Genomic DNA, 19,364 nt, shown 5'->3' with positions numbered 1-19,364 from the left:
AATGATATTTACATTCCTCTACCAGCAAGGACTGTAAGACAATTTACTCAGGAAATCAACAAATTCAAAGTATGCACATCCGATATAGTAAAGAGGACTAAACAATAACATTATCTCCCTTTTCATTAAAAAAAAAAATTTGGAACCATAAGTCTAGGGAATACAAACTCTTACATTTCATTATCTCTGTATCATCAGGAAGTGATGGAACAACACTTCCTTTAATTCTGTCCCTTACATCTGCAGTCCCCGGCTATTAAATAGGGATCACAATTAAGTTCAAAGTCACTGTCCTAGTTAAGAATTGAGGGACAGTATGTGAATGAAGTTGAGATGTTATCCTGGTAGAAGATAAATGATTTGATGTTCTTTGATTGCTGTTTTTGCTTCTCTGTTCCCTTCATCTTCTTCCTGAGCTATTGATTTGAGAGATATTCAGCAGGCTTCTCTCTCATAGCTCTTGAGCTTTCTTGCAGTTCTTACAAAAAGCGGCCTCTACATTCATCCATTGGGTGCAGCTATCCGAGGTGGTTCCATCAGATGAAGCTGTATTGCTGCAAGTACAGTTTTGATCTACCATGTATCTCTCTATATGACAAATTATATTGGTGGCTGTGAAGGTTATTGGATTTCCTCTTGAATGGGTGGAAAAGGGTTAATGTATAGATGTTGGTGCAGTTGCACAAAAATATTATTGAAAAGTGCAACAAATGCAGACAAGATAAAGTTTACTCTTTTTGAATTGCAGGAGCTATGAATTGGTCAGAAGAGAGGGTTCCTATTTTTCAATTTGTTGATGCTGAAGTGCAGGTGCGTTATTGGAAGAAAATCACTAGATGGGTAAAGTTGTTAGACTCCTGACACATGCTTCTCTGAGGTTAGCATCCAGATGAGATCACTGACCAGAGAATAATTGCAGATAGTCAACAGTATTAATGTTTCTGGCCTGAGATACACTATAACAATCATAAATGTGATATTAACCAACCACAAATTACTGTGGATGTATTTGAGAACAAGTCATTTGGCCTAAAATGGTTGTTTAGATGAAGGTCACTTAAGAGTAGCTCAGAAAGCAAAAGACACCTGACATCCTGTTCAGTTGAGTTTATTGAATGAGACTGATTGGGAGTGTACCAGTGAACCAGGCTGCAGTCATTTTACTGATGTCCAACTAATTTCCATGATTATCAGCAAGTCCCCTTCCATAAACATTTCTTAATATCAGAAGCCCTGATACCAGGTGTCCTGCCATAAAGGTGTCTCAATATCGGTGTTGCTGATATTGAGAAAACATTGTAGAAGCAACAGTTGCTGATGAAGGCATCCAGATAAGGATGTTACACTGTCTTAAGAACATAACAGCCATGCTGAGTTAGACCAAGGATCATTAAGCCCAGCCCACTATCACCGACAGTGACCAGTCTGGGATCACCAATACCTAGTATGTTCCAAAAGGTTGATATCTTTCTCATTGCTCGTTTCCAGGGATGAGCAATGACTCTTCCAAGTCTACCTGGTTGATAATTCGTATGGACTTTCCCCCCAGAACTTGTCCAGTCCTTTTTTGAATCCCAGTGTGTCGGTTGCCTTGACCACATCCTCAAGCAACAGATTCCACAGCTTAAGTATACATTGCATGAAAAAAAGAAACTTTCTATGATTATTTTTCAGTCTGCTGGTCATTGGTTTCATGGTGTGTCCTCGTGTGTTATTTTTTGTTGTTGTTGTTGTTGTTGTTGTTGTTGCTGTTGTGTGAAAAGTTAAACTGCCATTACTTATTTAACTGTTCCATGCTATTCATGATTTTATAAACTTCTGTCGTTTGCACTCACAACTGTCTTTCTCCAAGCTGAAGAGCCCTAATCTGTTTTGCCACTCTTTGTAAAGCAGGTGTTTATTGCCTTTTTTTCTTTTTCCTGAACTTTTACCAGTTCCACTATATTCTTTTTCAAGATGAGGCGACCAGAATTGCACACAGTACCCAAGTGTGCTCGTATCAGGGCATAAGGATGATCTCAGTTTTGTTCTCTATTCCTTTTTGAATGATCCCTAACATTCTGTTCTCTTTGCTTGTTTTGGTATCCGTGGCACACTGGGCTGAGAATGTCAACATAATGCCCAGAATGACTCCAGGATCTTTTTCTTGGGTGGTGACTCCTAACTCAGAATCCAGTAGATAAGATTATTTTTATTTATTTATTGTACATTTATACCCCACGTTTTTCCCACAGTTTTGCAGGCTCAAAGTGGCTTACAATGCACTGATAGGCTATCGCCAAATCAGAGGTGCCACAATTACAATTAAAATTAGTTAGAATAGAAGGAACGGGGAAGGAGAAAATAAAGAAGGGCAAGAGAGACTAAAATGGTTTGTAGATACATTTTGGTAGAAAGGACTGCAGACAATGCGTTGATTCCTTGGAGTTGGCTGAACCTCGACTGGCTAGAAGAGATGACACACCAAGATAACCTCGCACGATGGGAATGGAGATGATATCCGCTCCTCAACCGTCCACTCCTGCCCCCAGGGCAACTGGTGCAGCGACTCACACACTCGCAGACATCTTCAATGGGAAACAGCTGGGGAGACATAGTTGCAGCAAACAAACAATCAAGCCTGTTAACGCCAGCGGCCCGGAGGAACAGACAGATGGCCTCAGTCGGCGGGTAAAATGAGCCCCCAGCATCGCACCGGACCTCGCTAGGTGATCCAGTACCGGCCCGCACCCACCTACAGCCACCACCACACCCCCAATGCAACCGCGCCACGGGTCAGGCCGCAGGTGGTCAGCGGCTGGTCTGTGGAAATGCCAGCAACAAGCAGAGCCGACTACAGGCACAGGTCCAGCGACAAGGAGCTGATTCACGGCCATACGACGGCGGATAACCCGAGGGCCCCTAGAGGCAGCGACTCCCCGTTCCGCTACACGGCGCTGACGATGCCATCGGTCTGACAGCTGGCCCACCGATACGCCAGAGATGAGCAATGTCGGTCGGAGCCCCCTTTGGTATTTCGGTCCAAAACTGGCGATAAGGAGCTCTGCAGCAACGAAGGAAGCTGGCGCAACCAAAATCGAGCAATAGACAGCCAAACAACGGGTTAGCTCCGAGATGGCATCAGGAGCTAATGGTTCTTAAGCCCGTTAATCAGCGGCCATTTTTAGAATATTTCCCTATGTGTATCACTTTGCACTTGTCCACATTAAATTTCATCCGCATTTTAGATGCCTAGTTTCCTAGTCTCACAAGATTTATTTATTTATTGCATTTGTATCCCACCTCTTTGCAGGCTCAATATGGCTTACAATACATCATGAATGGTGGAAATACATAAGAAAATAGACATGTAGTATTACAGAAGGATCTTGGGTAACATGATAATAATAAGACATCATCATAGTAGCGTAACAAGCAGATGGTATAAGATAATTCTGGATATATGTGGAGGAGTTCACATTTGCTGATCTTTGTGGTATACCTTGTTAAAGAGATGGGTTTTCAGTAGTTTCCGGAAGTTAGTTAGTTCATAGATCGTTTTTAAGTTGCGCGGTAGCGCGTTCCAGAATTGTGTGCTTAGGTATGAGAAAAGGTCAACGCATGCGTTAATTTGTATTTTAGACCTTTGCAGTTGGGGAAGTGAAGATTCAGGAATGTGCGGGATGATTTTTTAGCATTCCTGGGTGGCAAGTCTATCAGGTCTGACATATAGGCCGGAGCATCTCCGTGAATGATTTTATGAACTAGGGTGCATATTTTGAACGTGATGCGTTCTTTAAATGGGAGCTAGTGTAGCTTTTCTCTTAGGGGTTTAGCACTTTCATATTTTGTTTTACTGAATATGAGTCTAGCTGCAGTGTTCTGGGCTGTCTGAAGTTTCTTAATTATTTGCTCTTTGCAGCCAGCGTAGAGTGCGTTGCAGTAGTCTAGGTGACTGAGTACCATTGATTGTACCAGGTTGCGGAAGATGGTCCTTGGGAAGAAAGGTCTTACTCTTTTTAGTTTCCACATTGAGTGGAACATCTTCTTGGTTGTGTTTTTCACGTGGCTCTCAAGTGTTAGGTGTCGATCAATGGTAACTCCAAGAATTTTTAGGGTGTCTGAAATTGGAAGCTTCAATTTTGGTGTGTTAATGGTGGTGAATTTGTTCATGTTATGTTGAGAGGTGAGTATTAGGCATTGGGTTTTTTCTGCATTGAGTTTCAGCTGAAATGCATCCACCCATGAATGCATGATATGTAGACTTTGGTTGATGTCATTGGAAATTTCCGTTAGATCTTGTTTAAATGGGATGTAGATCGTTACGTCGTCTGCGTATATATATGGGTTGAGGTTTTGATTTGATAGTAGTTTGGCTAAAGGTATCATCATTAAGTTGAATAGAGTCGGTGAAAGGGGGGATCCCTGTGGAACTCCACATTCAGGTATCCATGTGGCTGATGTAGTCGAATTAGATGTCACTTGGTAAGATCGTGAGGTTAAGAACCCCTTGAACCAATTGAGAACGTTGCCTCCAATTCTGAAGTACTTAAGGATGTGTAGTAGTATTCCATGATCAACCATGTCGAAGGCGCTAGACATGCCAAATTGTAAAAGTAGTATGTTCTTACCAGTTGCAATTGTTTGTTTGAATTTAGTCATGAGAGTAGTACTGTTTCAGTACTGTGGTTAGACCAAAATCCTGACTGGGAGTCGTGTAGTATTGAGAATTTGTTTAAATAGTTTGTGAGTTGTTTGGTCACCAATCCTTCCGTTAGTTTGGAAGATCCTGCAGATCCTTACAATCCTGAATTTTTTAATAACTTTGAATAATTTTGTGTCATCCTCTAAATAGATCATCTTGCCCATCACTCCTGTCTTTTTATTATAGGGGCATAGCTACGGTTGGGCCTGGGCCCACCCAGTTTGGGCTGAGGCCCACCCAGCAGCAGGTCACCCTTGCCAGTGCCGGAGCAAACTAGGCTCCTGCATCCGCATTTCCCTCTGCAGCTGCTCCTGTTCAAAGGGTCGCCAGCAGCATGTAACAATTGCTGCTGCCACTTTGCTGTTTCCGGCTGACCTGGAAGCCTTTCTTCTGCCTCTGCACCCATTTAAAGGGACGCCGGCAGCATGTAAGAATCACTGCTGCCAGCTGACCCGGAAGCCTTGCCTCTGCCACGTCTTTCCCCCCAACTATGATGTAATTTCCTGGGTCAGCCGGCAACAGTGCAGTGATTCTTACACGCTGCCGGCAACCCTTTGAAATGTGCTGTGATGCTTCCCCATGCGACACTGAGGGGGGGAGGAGGGTTAAAGAGAGGGAAAATTGTTGGGCATGGGAGTGGAGTGGAGGGGATGGAGAAAAGGAGAGGTGCTGCACGGGGGGGGGGGGGGGGGGGGGGAGGGGGGTTGGAGAGAGGGAAAATTGTTCGGCACATAATAAAAGAGATGTAAAGGTATGAGATTTATTTTTATCACTTAAGCCAGGATTTAGTCCCAAGATTGGTTTCACCCGGAGGGATATTTTTAGAGTCATTACCTGTAAGACAAAACAAGCTCCTACTGATTAGTCTGGGCAAGCATCAAGTCAGCATTCCCTTGCTTTTGTGCATTTCCATATGATGTGATTACTGTGTCTTAGGACAGAACGGCAGTGGCTCCCCCCAATCCTTAAAAATTGGAATTAATCTTCTTTGAGAAACTTAATGGGGAAAAATGAACAGCTGAAGTGATTTAATCCTTTTTCACCTATGTACTACTGTATTGTTTTTTTAAAGGTGGCAGAAGACACCCTGCAAACTTTGATCTCCTTACCAGAGCCCTGTAATCCCAGAAGGATTTTTCTAGATTCAAGCTTGCGTGAAGGTTACTGTCCTATGATGCCACACTCCATGTATTGTTTGCCCCTCTGGCCTGGAATCTCTCTGGTCCTCCTCACCAAGGTGAACTACTTTTTTCAAGAATTTGATGAGAGATCTAAAAGAAAAAAGCAGGCAAAATATGGGATAGTTCCACATTTTAAATTATGTTTTAGTAAAACTACTCATTTGGATTTTATATTTGTTTTACTTGTCCTTCCAAATCTGAGTGCAAGGTGAGTGCAAGGTGAGTTGTATACAGGTACAGTAGCTTCAACATGCAGGATGATCGTTCTATTCTCCAAAGAGATTTTTTTATATCCCCTTTCCTCTTACCCTTAGAAACTTGATCTCTGACTATGCATTGTAATTATTAAAACTTATGATTCAATTGTTGGCAATGGTTAACCAACGGAGCTTCAACCTTGTTATTAGAAGTGCAATGAACATGTTCAGTAACTCTCGTCTTAAATTTCCTTGTAGTATGCCCTATGTATAAAAAATCACATGGGCATTTAAATGCATATATAGTACATTAACCGAGTCGTATGGGGTTTGATGTTTCAATTTAAATTCTTTATGTCCTCCTTAAGTGACTTGTCTGAGATCACAAGGTGTAGCAGTCTGAATCTGGCTTCCATGGTTCTCAACCTGCTGTTCTAAACATTACGCTAGCTCTCCACTCCAGCAGGCCTCTGCAGAAATTCTGATATACCAAGAAAACAGCAGGACAGTCAATTTGCAGACTCCTGTGTCAGGCATTCTTGGTTCATATGTCACTAATACAACTTGTTTGACCTTTCTGTTGCCATCTTGAAATTCTGACATATTCAAAACACCCATGTTAAAAGAATTTTACCAATGATACTCACGAACACCAAGAGACCAAGTCAGGCTTAAAGCAGTTTTATTTCTTGCAAGGAGACAAATCCAGCATACCCTCATGAAATTGTCTGCCCTCCCCATACCTTCCCGTTTCTTATATACCTTTTTAGACTCTCATCTACGTGCATCTGTACATGAAGCATATCTTTTTTTTTTTTTTTAATTTTTGAAGTCTTTATTAATAGATAATACAAAACATCTGAAACATAGTACATTATGCAAGCCGTGTTACATGTCATTTATGTAAGCCAGAGTATTCTCATAGGTTCACAGTTATACAATACAAGTCAGAGTGATTATTGCTCTATGTACCAAAGAGAAAATAATTCTTATTGCATTGAAGTGTCAAATAAATTATTCAGATTTATGATTCCAAAACTTCACATTTTCAGAGTTTTTATTTATAATATTCTGTTGTTTACCCATCCCTCCCTCCCTTCCCTTCCCACCCACCCTTCCGGCACAACTTTAACAGAAACCTTATCTCAAGTTATACATGAAGAAGAAAAGAATCCCAGATCTGATGCCATCTGTCTAATTGATTATGCCTCTCTGCTAGAAGCCTTTCCATCTCACAGGTGTATCTCAGTTTTTGGACCCATCTGGTGATAGGCGGAATCATGGGCTGCTTCCAACATGCAGCAATTATAACTCTTGCGGCAGTTATGGCCTGTCCCACAAATATATGCTGATTTCTGGAAAGGCTCACTGCTCCCCCAAGAAATAGAAAGAACATTGGGCTCCATGGCATTGGGCTGCCCATCCACCTCTGTAACCTGCTGTGAATCGATCTCCAATAGGCCCTGACCTTCTTACAGGTCCACCATATGTGGCCAGCTGTGCCACGTACCCCACAACCCCTCCAGCACAGCCCCGTCAATGTGGGGTAGATACGCTGAAGACGCTCAGGTGTCAAGTACCAACGATACAGCACCTTCACCGCATTTTCCCTGAAGGGCACATGAGACGACACCCTCACCACTGCCCGCTCCAACCTCTCCCATGTAGCCTCCTCCAGTTCCATGCCCAGTTCCCTCTGCCAACTCTTCCTATGAAGTGTGTAGTTCGGGGATTGTCTGTTAATAATGTGATACAGGCGAGAGACCAGCCCAGTAGTCGTAGGTGGACCTTCACAGATAAGCTCTATCGCTGTCTGTTCTCTGGCCATAACCTCCCGAACTGCCCGTGTCTTAAGAAAGGATGCCAATTGAAAATAGGCGTATCGATCAGATCCCACTATCGGGAATTTCTCACGAGCTGCAGAATAAGACAACAAATTCTCGCCATCAAATAAATGGCCCCACTGTCGTAATCCCCCAGTGTACCATCTTGTGAATATTCCCTTTGTCGTACCGGGGTAAAACAAAGGATTATAGGCTATGGGGGACAGACGAGATAGTGTTGTGCGTCGGAGTGTGAACATGCTGTCCCAGTTTGAAAGGGTAACATATATTGAAGGACATAATCCTGTTTCCAGGGACCTAAGTGAGCCCGGTATCCACATAAGAGCCCCCAAGGACCTATCACCTAAGGTATATTGTTCAAGCTGCACCCATTGCCTATCTGGGTAGTCCTGGAACCATTCCACTGCTGCGCGTGCCTGAACTGCTCTATAATACCAGGCCAAATTGGGTACTCCCAGCCCTCCCCTCGCCCTGTCCTGGTACAGAATCGTACGTGCCAAGCGTGGGCGTTTCCCTCCCCAAATAAAGCGCATTATACGATCTTGTAGCATTGATAGAAATCTACGTGGCATTTTGATTGGAAGGGCCTGAAACAAATAGAGCAGGCGCGGTAAGACATTCATCTTTACTGCTGCTATTCGGCCAAACCACGAGAGGGAAATATCCCCCCATCTACCCAGATCCTCTGTAATTGCCTCTCCCAAACCTTTATAATTAGCCGAAAAGAGATCTGAGAGATCTGCTGTCAAGTTAATCCCCAGGTAGCGAATGCTCTTATCCGCCCATCTAAATGCGTGGGAAGTCCTCAATGACTCCATAAGCTCCGTCGGTAGGGTTATGTTTAAGACTTCAGATTTGGACATATTTACTTTAAATCCCGACACAATCGAATATTCCTCTATCTCCCGCAGAAGCCCAGGGAAAGTGGTCAGGGGGTTAGTAACAAACAACAGAACGTCGTCTGCAAAAAGGGCTAATTTATGTGTTCTCCCACCCATGGTAAGTCCCGATATATGGGGGTTAGCTCTCAACCTGGTTGCAAATGGTTCCATTACCATTGCAAATAATAAAGGAGACAAAGGGCAGCCCTGTCTAGTGCCTCTATGTAAGGGTATCATCCCTGAGTTACCCCCATTTACACGAACACAGGCTTTAGGGGAGCTGTAGAATGCTTGTATCCATCCACAAAACTGTGGTCCTATCCCAAAGGTCTCCATCACCTTATACATGAATGGCCAATGCACCCTATCAAAAGCCTTTTCGGCATCTAAGCTTAAGAGACAAAGGGGTTTCTTCATTCTCTTAGCCAAATATATTAAATCGACCACTCGCCTAGTGTTGTCAGTTGCTTTTCTGTAAGGGACAAATCCCACCTGATCAGGATGAATAACAGCTGGGAGCAAAGGTGCTAGACGGTTGGCCAGGACTTTAGCTAGGATTTTGACGTCAGCATTTAAGACAGATATAGGGCGAAAGGATCCACAATCCTTATGGTCTTTATTCGGTTTGGGCAGTACTGCAATCCATGCTTCCAACATGGAAGTGGGCAAAGACTCCCCCTTCCCAATCAAATTAAATAAGTCAGCCAGCAGGGGAGCCAATTCAAGGGCATATTTCTTGTAAAATTCATTCGGGAATCCATCTAAACCTGGTGATTTACAGGAAGGTAAATGTTGAATGGCTTTTTGGACCTCAACCGGAGTTACCGGTGCATCTAGGGCTGCCCTCTGCTGGCTGGTTATAGAAGTCAATTCGCTCTCTGCCAAATAGTCCAAGATAGCATTTTCAGATGGATTAGTCTCCTGCGCATATAATTTCTGGTAAAATTCACTAAAGCGTTTCCTTATGGCCTCAGAAGTGTTCAACAACTCTCCTTTCGAGTCCCTAATATGAGGGACCGTTCGGTCCACTCTTTGCCTACGCAGCTTTATTGCCAGGAGTCTACCTGCCTTGTTAGTAAATTCATAGGATCGGACTCTATTTCTGGATTGTAACCAACTTAGCTGATCAGAATAAATAGTATCCAACTGGAACCTCTGTCCACGCAGCTCCTCCAGAACAGAGGGGGAACCACCTGATTTATGCTGTGCCTCTAGGATCCTAATCCTGTCCAAGCACTGTGCCAGCTGGGCCCTACGAACCCTCGCTCGCCTACTGGCTAACTGTATGAAGTACCCTCTTGAGACTGCCTTCATAGCATCCCACACCACACTAAGGGGGGGGCCCGATTCCATGTTGAACTCCAAATACTCCTTCAGGACCTTCCTACACCCCTCTACAACCTCCCCCTCCAGCAATAGGTCTGTGTTAAGTGTCCATCTTTGATCTTTGGCCTCAGCTCTGATGTTCGACAAGGTTACCCAGACTGGGGCATGGTCTGAAAATGTAATGTTGCCAATTTCTGCTTTCGGGCCCCTCTCTGCTAATGTGACGTCAAGGAAGATATGATCGATCCGAGAGTATGAGTTGTGTACAGGAGAAAAAAAAGTGTAGTCCTTAGTCGTCATATGAGTTAATCTCCATACATCCAGGGTGCCCAGTGAACGGACCAAAGAGCCCAATGCCACTGAGTCCCTAGAAGTTGGGTGTTGAGAGCTCCCAGATCTATCTAACCCAGGGTCCATAACCTCGTTAAAATCACCCCCCATAATCAAAGAGTCCCGAGTGAATGCAGCCAGAATGTTTTTCACCTTAGTGTAAAAGGACCCCTGATGTTCATTAGGAGCGTAGATCGAAGCAAGCGTGAGATCTACCTGATCCAGGACAATTTGCAAAAGTAAGAAACGCCCTCCCGGGTCCCGCCTAATTTTCTTTACTTGGGCTGATATTGTTTTATGGAACAGAACTGCCACCCCACGTTTTTTGGAACCGTCAGCAGAGGAAGCGAAGAAGGAGTGTGGGTATTCTGGATGAGTTAACAGCCTCTCATGTGCCCTGCGGAAATGGGTCTCCTGCAACAATACGATGTGCGGCCTAAGTATCTGCATCTCTTTGAAAAACTTCTGTCTTTTCTGAGGCATATTCAGCCCCTTGACATTATATGATAGGATTTTTAAGTCTGTATTCATTTCTGGGATGTTACATCAGCTATCTCTCCCACCAAGTGGGATCCATCCATTGCATGTCTTTGTTCTATCCAATACCAGTTGTGCTCCCTTCCCTCCCTAACCCTCCCTCCCCCTAATGATGACCCTCCCCCTACCCATGTCCCCTCCATCCCCCCCTGTCTAGCACCAACTAACGGGATCAAGTCCCAGTAGTGAGAAGCGAGGAAGTAACCCACCAGCATCCAGGCAACCCAGCCCCCCCCCCCCCCTCAAATACTTATGTCATCACCAATTTTATGAACCCAGATTGGGCAACCTTAGTTACCCATCTGCATGATTGGTCCCTGCCCATTGTCCATCACCTTAAATTTTCCCTCCTCTTAATTTCTTGTAACTTATGCAACTTCATTCACAACGAGCCTCACATCCTTAATTACCATTTCCTCCATTAACTATATTATTAAAGTTCACTTTTGCAGAAAATAGCATTAATAAACAAAGAACAAAACATATTCAAACTTATGGCAGAGAGTAATATCAGTAACTCTCCGCAACATTACCAACCAGGATATCAATTTCAGCCATTTTTCTTCTGGTAAAGTTCAGGTTTCTTCCACAGCCACTTTTCTTTTTGGAATATTTCTTTTAGGAGTGGCAGGAATCCTTTGCCACTTTTGAAGCTTTGTCTTCGTGGCTGGAGCCAAAGCGCCAGGCGGTTTGTTAGTCTGCACCAGGCCTGCCCCATGCAGGGATTTCCAAGCTTCCATCATCGACGTCGCTCTCATCTTGACACCCTGAAGTGAGTAAATCAGAGAAAAAGGAAAGCCCCATCTATATGTTATCTGTTCCTTAGCCAAAATGTCCAGAACTGGCTTCATGAAACGTCTTTGCTGCAGAGTGAACTGTGATAAGTCTTGATAGACAGACACATTGGCCCCACCAAATTCCAAGTTAGACTTTTTCCTGGCGCAGTTAAGCAGTTGCTCCTTTGTTTCATACCTGTGGAACCGGGTGATAATGTCCCGTGCTCTATTTTCCTGCCACTGACCCAGGGATCTGTGTGCTCTGTCGATCTCAATCTTTACCCCTTCAGCGTCTGCCCCCAGCAAGCTGGCACACAGTGTCTGTACAATTTGAATAACATCCTCTGTTTCTCCACCCTCAGGAACTCCACGGAATCTCAGGTTATTTCTCCTTCCCCTGTTTTCAAGATCATCAAGCTTATATGTTAGATCTATTTGTTTTTGATCTAAGGCTTGGAGGTTGGTCTCGACTGAGTGTATGGATTCAGAGTGTTCTTCCAACTTAGCTTCTACCTCCTCAACTCTGTTCCCCAGTTCACGGAGGTCGGAGCTCAACGACTCCATTCTTTCCAAAATCTCATCCTTCGATTTATTTATATCAGCTTGTATACCACATAGGATCTGGCGAAGTTCGCCTGAGATTCCTTTTTTAATATGCGGTTTCCGCGATTCCGCTAGTGAAAGCGCAGAGTCAGAGTCAGAAAGAGAGACCGGCGCCATTACCTCATGGCGCTTCGCGGTTTTGGCCGGCCCGCCGTCAGCTGCCTTCTCCTGCACTTTAGCTCGCGCCGAAGACGCTTTACTCATCCTAAGTTCAATGAGGAGCAGCGGAGAACACTGCAGGCAGATCCAAACAGGTTGGTGATAGCTTTTTATAGCTTTGTAGTTATCGAGGAACGGGAGCTAGAACGCTAGGCAGCCATCAGCTTCAGTGACGTCACTTCCTCCCCATGAAGCATATCTTTTAAGCTTGGATGTGCATGTTACAGTTTTAGACCATTAGGCTTTTACAAGCTAGCCAAAAAGCATATCTAAGAACATTCAGTTCTTGTAACACACAAGGTCAGAAGCTGTTTCTTTTCTTATAATCTACACTTGTTCAGTATATGTTAAAATGATTAACTCAATAATTTCCCTACAATCCATTCTCAAACCTTCATCAGATTCCAGGCCTAATGTTTCTTCAGACATCTTCCTGGGCATATCATACACGTGGGAGCTTAGTGGTACTACAATAGAGGGCATCTTCAGGATCTCCAAACACTCTCTCTTCCATATTTCCAAAAGTAAAATGAGATTATAAAATGGAAAGTTCAGAAACCTATTTTCCAAATCTAGCATTCCTCCATATTTTTTCAATCCCTTCAATTGCACATTTTGGCTTTTACTGGAGCTATCCCAATGTATTAGTCAGTTTAGACATTCAGCCAGCAACTGCCTTCTCCAAGTTAGTGATTGCTGCCCAGATAACTTCTAAAGTCACCAGTCCAGTTTAACTAAGAGGGCACATGTACTCTGTGCAGGCCTGACCATCAAACTGACCACCTACTAGGAGTTCTAGTGGAATTCTGACCTGTTCCATTTGAGTGCCCTTCAGTTAGTTCTTGTCCATATTCCAGATTTCCCAGTGAAGATATCTTGCTTCCTGGGGTCATCTCCACCAGTTTTATCCATTTGTATCTTGAACCAATGTACTAATTGGCTATTCAACCAAACAATTATCATTCAAACAATCTCTAAAAAGCCTTTAGAGCATTCCAAATGGCTCATAACTCTAGGAGATTTATGTGATGGAAAATCTTCTGGTCTCCTGAGTAGACCAGTGACCCTGAGTATGAAGTCATCTAAATGGCCTCCCCAGCTCAGGCTGGATGCATCTGCCGAACTGTGGCCTGATGGACCTTCTGGGTGATGGACATTAAAGCCTCTGCCTTGTGTTCTGAGAGGAATTCCAGGCTTGAACCATGTCTAGCAGGGCTCCTATGAATTCCAATTGCTGAGCGGGAAGGAGATGGGACTTTGGGTAGTTTATGACAAACCCTTGCAGCTCCAACACCCGAATGCTTTTCCACATGGAATCCTGAGCTCTTTCTTTGGATGTGGTCTTGGACATTCAGTCATTTAGGTAGGGAATCATATGCACCCCCAGTCTACATAGATATGTTGTGACTACAGCAAAACATTTGTTAAGACTCGGGGAACAGATGCAAGGCTAAAAGGCAAGATGCAATATTGGTAATAGTGTTTCCCTACTCAAACTCTGAAGTACTTCCTGTGACTGGGACATAGCTGTATGTGGGTATAAACATCCTTTAAATACAGAGAGCACAGCCAATCATTTGCCTAAATCACGGGAATGAGGGTGCCCAGGAGAACCGTCCTGAACTCTTCTTTGACCAGATATTTGTTCAGGACCCTTAGGAAGTATTTGGAATAGAACTCCCTCCCTTCTCCTGGTGGGATAGGTTCAACCACATGAGGCTGTAGAAGGGAGAAGAGTTCCTTTGCAAGCATAGCTTGGTGCGGAGAGCTGAAATTTGATGCTGTTGGAGGACAATTTGGAGGAACCTGATGCCAATTTAGGGCATAACACCCCCTCCCCAAGATTATTTAGAGAACCCACCGGTCAGAAGTTATAAGGGCCATCTTGCATGGAAAACATTTAGCCTCCTTCCTATCGGTAGATTGTTCAGGATGGTCACTTTTATTGCAGCTATGCTGTCTTGGAGCCAGTCAAAAGCTCGTCCCTTCCTTTGACTAGTGATCCATTTGGGCTTTCTTGGGCCTTTACTGCCTAGGTCTGGAGCAAGCTGTTTGGGACTACTGAGAACGGCTGGCCTTTGAGAGTAGTAGGATCTCCTTTGGGTCCCATCGGAAAAGCTCAGAAAAGTGGAGGCTGCAGAAGAAGTCGGCCAAATGAGGGGCCTCATAGTATTGGTTCTTTTCGTGAGGAGGACCATGATCACCTCATTGTTGTCCCCCAAAATATTGTCACTCTGTTACTTTGTATGTTACTGCATAACTGTGGCTGCTCCCTGTAGGTTTCCACAGCATTTTTGGAAACTTAGGGGGTCTTTTACTAAAGCTTAGCTCGAGTTATCTGCAGCGCTGCGTATGCCTTGTAGCGCTATAGAAATGCTAAATAGTAGTAGTAGTAGTAGCAGGGCCCATAGGAATAAAATGGGCCCTGCTGCAGATAACTCGAGCTAAGCTTTGGTAAAAGACCCCCTTAGTGCAATCATTCACCACTCTCTGCTCATTGGCTTGTATTTTCCCCTAAGTGACCTCTAACCTTGGAGCCAACTCTGTGGGTGCTTGAGCACCCCCAATATTGAGAAAATTCCTTGTATGTGTCCAGGGAGGGGTAATTTCCATTGGGCTTAGCGCCCCCAATAATTTTGAAAAGTTGGCTCCTATGACCTCTAAGGTTTCATAAGACTGAACAAACGCTTAAGGCTCCTCCCCTACTCTTGTCTTCATTACTGCTTCCTGTTACCCCTGTGCTCTGTGTCTGTCCCAAGGCTGTTCAGTTTTGTCACTGTTTAGTTCTGTTTAGTTCTGTTGAGCAGGGACTGTCTTTTCATGTTAATTTGTACAGCGCTGTGTAAGTCTAGTAACACTATGGAAATGTTTAATAGTAGTAGTAGTAGTTCTGACAACAGACATTTTTGCAGACATCATATCACTTTCTTATAAGAAAAGTATCTTCTAATATTTCTTTTGAACCTTCTTCTCTGCTACTTCATATGATCCCTGTGCATGAATTTCCTTTTCTATGGAAAATTTCACCTTCCTGTGCCGTATTGAAGCCTGTTACAGATGTGAACGATTGTTTCATATTGCCACTTTTCTTTCTTTCCTCCAGTGAGTCTCTTAAACCTTTCTTTGTAGGGTTTGAGATACAGGCTTTGTATCATTTAGTTGCCCTTTTCTAATATTGACTTTTTTTCTTTAAAGTTTGAAACTCTTGGTTTGGATGCATGTGTGTTAGTCCAGAATTTATAAGCAACTGCATAGCATCTTTGGTAGAAAAATAAATACAAATATTAGCTTTAAAATGCTTTTAGTTGTTGATGACAAATTCAATAAAGTGATATAGTCAGCTTAGTTTCCAGGATGGCTAGAGACTGTCCAGCTGATATTCAGCAACAGTTAACCAGCAGGGAACAGCCGCTGCCCGGTTAACTCACTCGTTGGTGGCTAACCAATCATTTTCAGCTATTTTTGCTGAAAACCAGTTATTTTTGCTGAAAATGACCAGTTAGCACCGAAGTACAAGCCACCTATGTCAGGGGTATTTTGGGAGCGGAGTCCAGTTAGCTCCCCATTTTCAGAGCTTACCAGCTAGTGTTAGCGCATAAATAGGACTGTATAAATAGCTATCATATCTTTAAACATTAATGCATGTCCAGTTAGTAGAGAATGACGTGGGGACAGTTTGTCCCCGCCCCTGCAAAATCTGGCCTGTCCCCACGAGCTCTGTCGTTCCATCCGCACAAGCCTCGAATAGTTATGATTTTATGTTTAAATCATTTTATTAAGGAATATAAAGAAACAATATTCTGTGCAACAGTCCACCTCTGTCCCTTCCAGCAGCCGCCCAAGGGTCCAGCACCTCTGTCCCTTCCCTCCAGCAGCCCCCCTCCAGCGCCTTTCTCCCTGCCCCCCAGCCCTCTTATGGGTCCAACACCTCTGTCCCTTCTCTCCCTTCCCCCTGCAGTTTCAGCACCTGTGTCCCTTCCATCAGCTGTCCAAGGGTCCAGCACCTCTGTCCCTTCCCTCCAGCAGCCCCATTCCTAAGGGTCCAGCACCTCTCTCCCTGCCCCCCAGCCCTCCCATGATCCTGCAACTTCCCAAGGGTCCAGCATCTCTGTCCCTTTCCTCCAGCAACCACCCAAGGGTCTAGCACCTCTGTCTGTTCCCTCCAGAAGCTCCTCAAGGGCCCAGCACCTCTCTCCCTGCCCCTAGCCCCTCCCATGGGTCTAGTGCCTCTCCCTTCCCTCCAGCCCCCCACCCCATGGGTCCAGTGACTTCCTCCCTTCCCTTCCTGCGGATCTAGCAGCCCCCTCCCACATTTCCAGTGCCCCCCTAGAGGTTCAGCACTTTTGTCTTCTTCCTCCTCCCTCCCACCGCGGTAGCTCTCTTGTGCAGCCAGCTGAGAGCAATCTTCATAGACCTGCTCTGGGCCTTCTCTCTGCCGGGTCGTGCCTTCTTAAGCAACTTCCTGTTTTCTCTAAACAGGAAGTTGTCAGAAGGCAGGACCCGGCAGAGAGAAGGCTCCGGAGCAGGCCTGTGGAGATTGCTGTTGTCTCAGCTGGCTGCATAAGATAGAACTACTGCAGGAGGGAGGGAGAAAGGAAGGCAGTCACAGAGATGCCAGGCCTGCGGGAGTGGTTAACTTCAAGCACTTTTTTTTTTTTAACCATGGGAGCACAGCTTTCTACCGTTCCTGCGAGACGGTAAAATGTTTTGCTCCCACACCAGCGGTAAACGGGCCGATTTTCTTTTACCGCAGCTCCTCATCCCTGCGTCATTCTCTACCAGTTAGCTCTAAATATTGAGTTAACCAAGCATGCGCTAGCCAGCTTTAAAAATAAAATGGATATTCAATGTCGGTGGCCGGATATGGCCCAGCATTGAGTATCCGGGTTTAATGCCAGCAACAGACATCAACAGTGCTGTCCGCCGCCAGCTGAATCTCGAGGGGTGTGACTGTAGCTTTTGGAGAGTGAATCACCCTAAAAGTGATATTTGATGTGCTATGGTGGATTTCTTTTGCATTGAATGTGGCCCTCTGAATCCTTCATGACTATATCAGCCCCCTCAGACTGTTGTCCCATACATGGAGCCTGTATATGCCCGCCATTTGTCCATGTCTGACCAACCGTCCAGCTAGTATTGTACTTTATTAAGTTATTTCCAACTATATGCAAGGTAAATATCTGTCTTTCTTGTTTTGAGTGCTTGCCTTTGGGCTGTGCTCTCAAAAAATGGACTTATAAAGTGACTGACTTGATGCTGATTGTTCTATATTCTTTCTAATAATAGGTCCCCAGCAGCCATGTAGCACTCTCCCTCTATCAGCTACTGGATGGGTTTTCTCTACTGGAGAAAAAGTTAAAAGAGGGACAGGAAGTTAACCAGATCCTTCGTTCTCATCCAATTATGTCTGAGCTTCGACAAAGAACAGACAAGTTTGTCAAGAGCCTGGGCGGCAGAGAAGTTCTGGTGAGAGCTGTGTAAATGTGTTCTCTGAGTCATATTGTATCCAGAAATCTGTAGCACAGCTGCAAAGTCCCAGTACAAATAATAAATGTACTGTGTACACCGGATGTTGTTGAACTCCCCTGCAAAGTAAACACATATCCCAAGGAAAAAAGTCAGGCACACCAAGTTTCAGAAAATAAATACAGTGCCCTGTAAGTGTTTACATCCTGCTACATTTTTCACACCAAAACATAAAATTCAAGACATATTAAAGTAGACATTAGTTTCACAGTAGTATCCAACATAGTCTATGCTTTTCACGCAAAAGAATATAGACATATTCAGAAAGTAATTAAGAATAAGTAAACAAAATATTGATGCTTATGTCTTTAGACACTTTATTGTAACAAACAAATTAGTGCTGATTTCCAAAATTAGCTTACCAGGGCTCATTATAAGTTAAATAGAGCCCCTGTGTGTCCAGTCACAATAGCTGAGCTGATTTAAATACTCCTGGATAAAGAATCAAGTTGTTTCATTTAAATGAAATGCATTTGAAGCAGTGGTCTAACATGGAGCTACAAAAAACACTCCAGGATGTAGTTATTCAAAAGTACAGGCTGAAGGAAAGCTACTCAAAAATTTTAATGTGTTGGAAAATCTTGAGGCACTGTCAAGGCCATCGTTTTAAAAAGTTTGTGATAGTATCTTGGTGATGCACCAGCACAAAGCTGGAAAATATAAGTACATAACTATTGCCATACTGGGAAAGACCAAAGGTCCATCAAGCCCAGAATCCTGTTTCCAACAGTGGCCAATCCAGGTCGCAATATACCTGGCAAGATCCCAAAAAAGTGCAAAACATTTTATACTGCTTATCCCAGAAATAGTGGATTCTCCCCAAGTCCATTCAGTAACGGTCTATTGACTTTTCCTTTAGGAAGCTGTCCAAACCTTTTTTAAACTCCGCTAAGCTAACTGCCTTAGCCTTTCCTCATAGGGAAGTCGTCCCGTCCCCTTTATCATTTTCGGCGCCCTTCTCTGCACCTTTTCTAATTCCACTATATCTATTTTGAGATGCGGCGACCAGAATTGAACACAATATTCAAGGTACGGTCGCACCATGGAGCGATACAAAGGCATTATAACATCCTCATTTTTGTTTTCCATTCCTTTCCTAATAATACCTAACATTCTATTTGCTTTCTTAGCCACAGCAGCACACTAAGCAGAAGGTTTCAACGTATCATCAACGATGACACCTAGATCCCTTTCATGGTCCATGACTCCTAACGTGGAACCTTGCATGACATAGCTATAATTTGGGTTCCTATTTCCCACATGCCTCATTTGCAAATAGACATTTCAAACTGTTTGTTGTTCCTATTTATATCTTGCTCA

General features: G+C 44.0%; 1 protein-coding gene across 3 annotated transcripts in view; it reads left to right on the top strand.

Moving 5' to 3' along the window:
- Positions 1 to 19,364, top strand: part of HPS1 (HPS1 biogenesis of lysosomal organelles complex 3 subunit 1) — an 84,651-nt gene that overhangs the window by 46,189 nt on the left and 19,098 nt on the right. For all 3 annotated transcript variants that reach the window (XM_030202914.1, XM_030202913.1, XM_030202915.1), the window contains 3 exons: positions 749 to 810; positions 5,757 to 5,921; positions 17,805 to 17,984. In XM_030202914.1, coding sequence (XP_030058774.1) covers positions 749 to 810; positions 5,757 to 5,921; positions 17,805 to 17,984 — 407 coding nt within the window. The remainder of the gene's footprint in view (positions 1 to 748; positions 811 to 5,756; positions 5,922 to 17,804; positions 17,985 to 19,364) is intronic.

The sequence above is a fragment of the Microcaecilia unicolor genome, chromosome 5, assembly GCF_901765095.1.
Source record: "Microcaecilia unicolor chromosome 5, aMicUni1.1, whole genome shotgun sequence".
In the NCBI taxonomy this organism is placed as follows: domain Eukaryota; kingdom Metazoa; phylum Chordata; class Amphibia; order Gymnophiona; family Siphonopidae; genus Microcaecilia; species Microcaecilia unicolor.
Note: the sequence above shows the minus strand (reverse complement) of the source record. Positions and strands in the feature narration are given on the sequence as shown.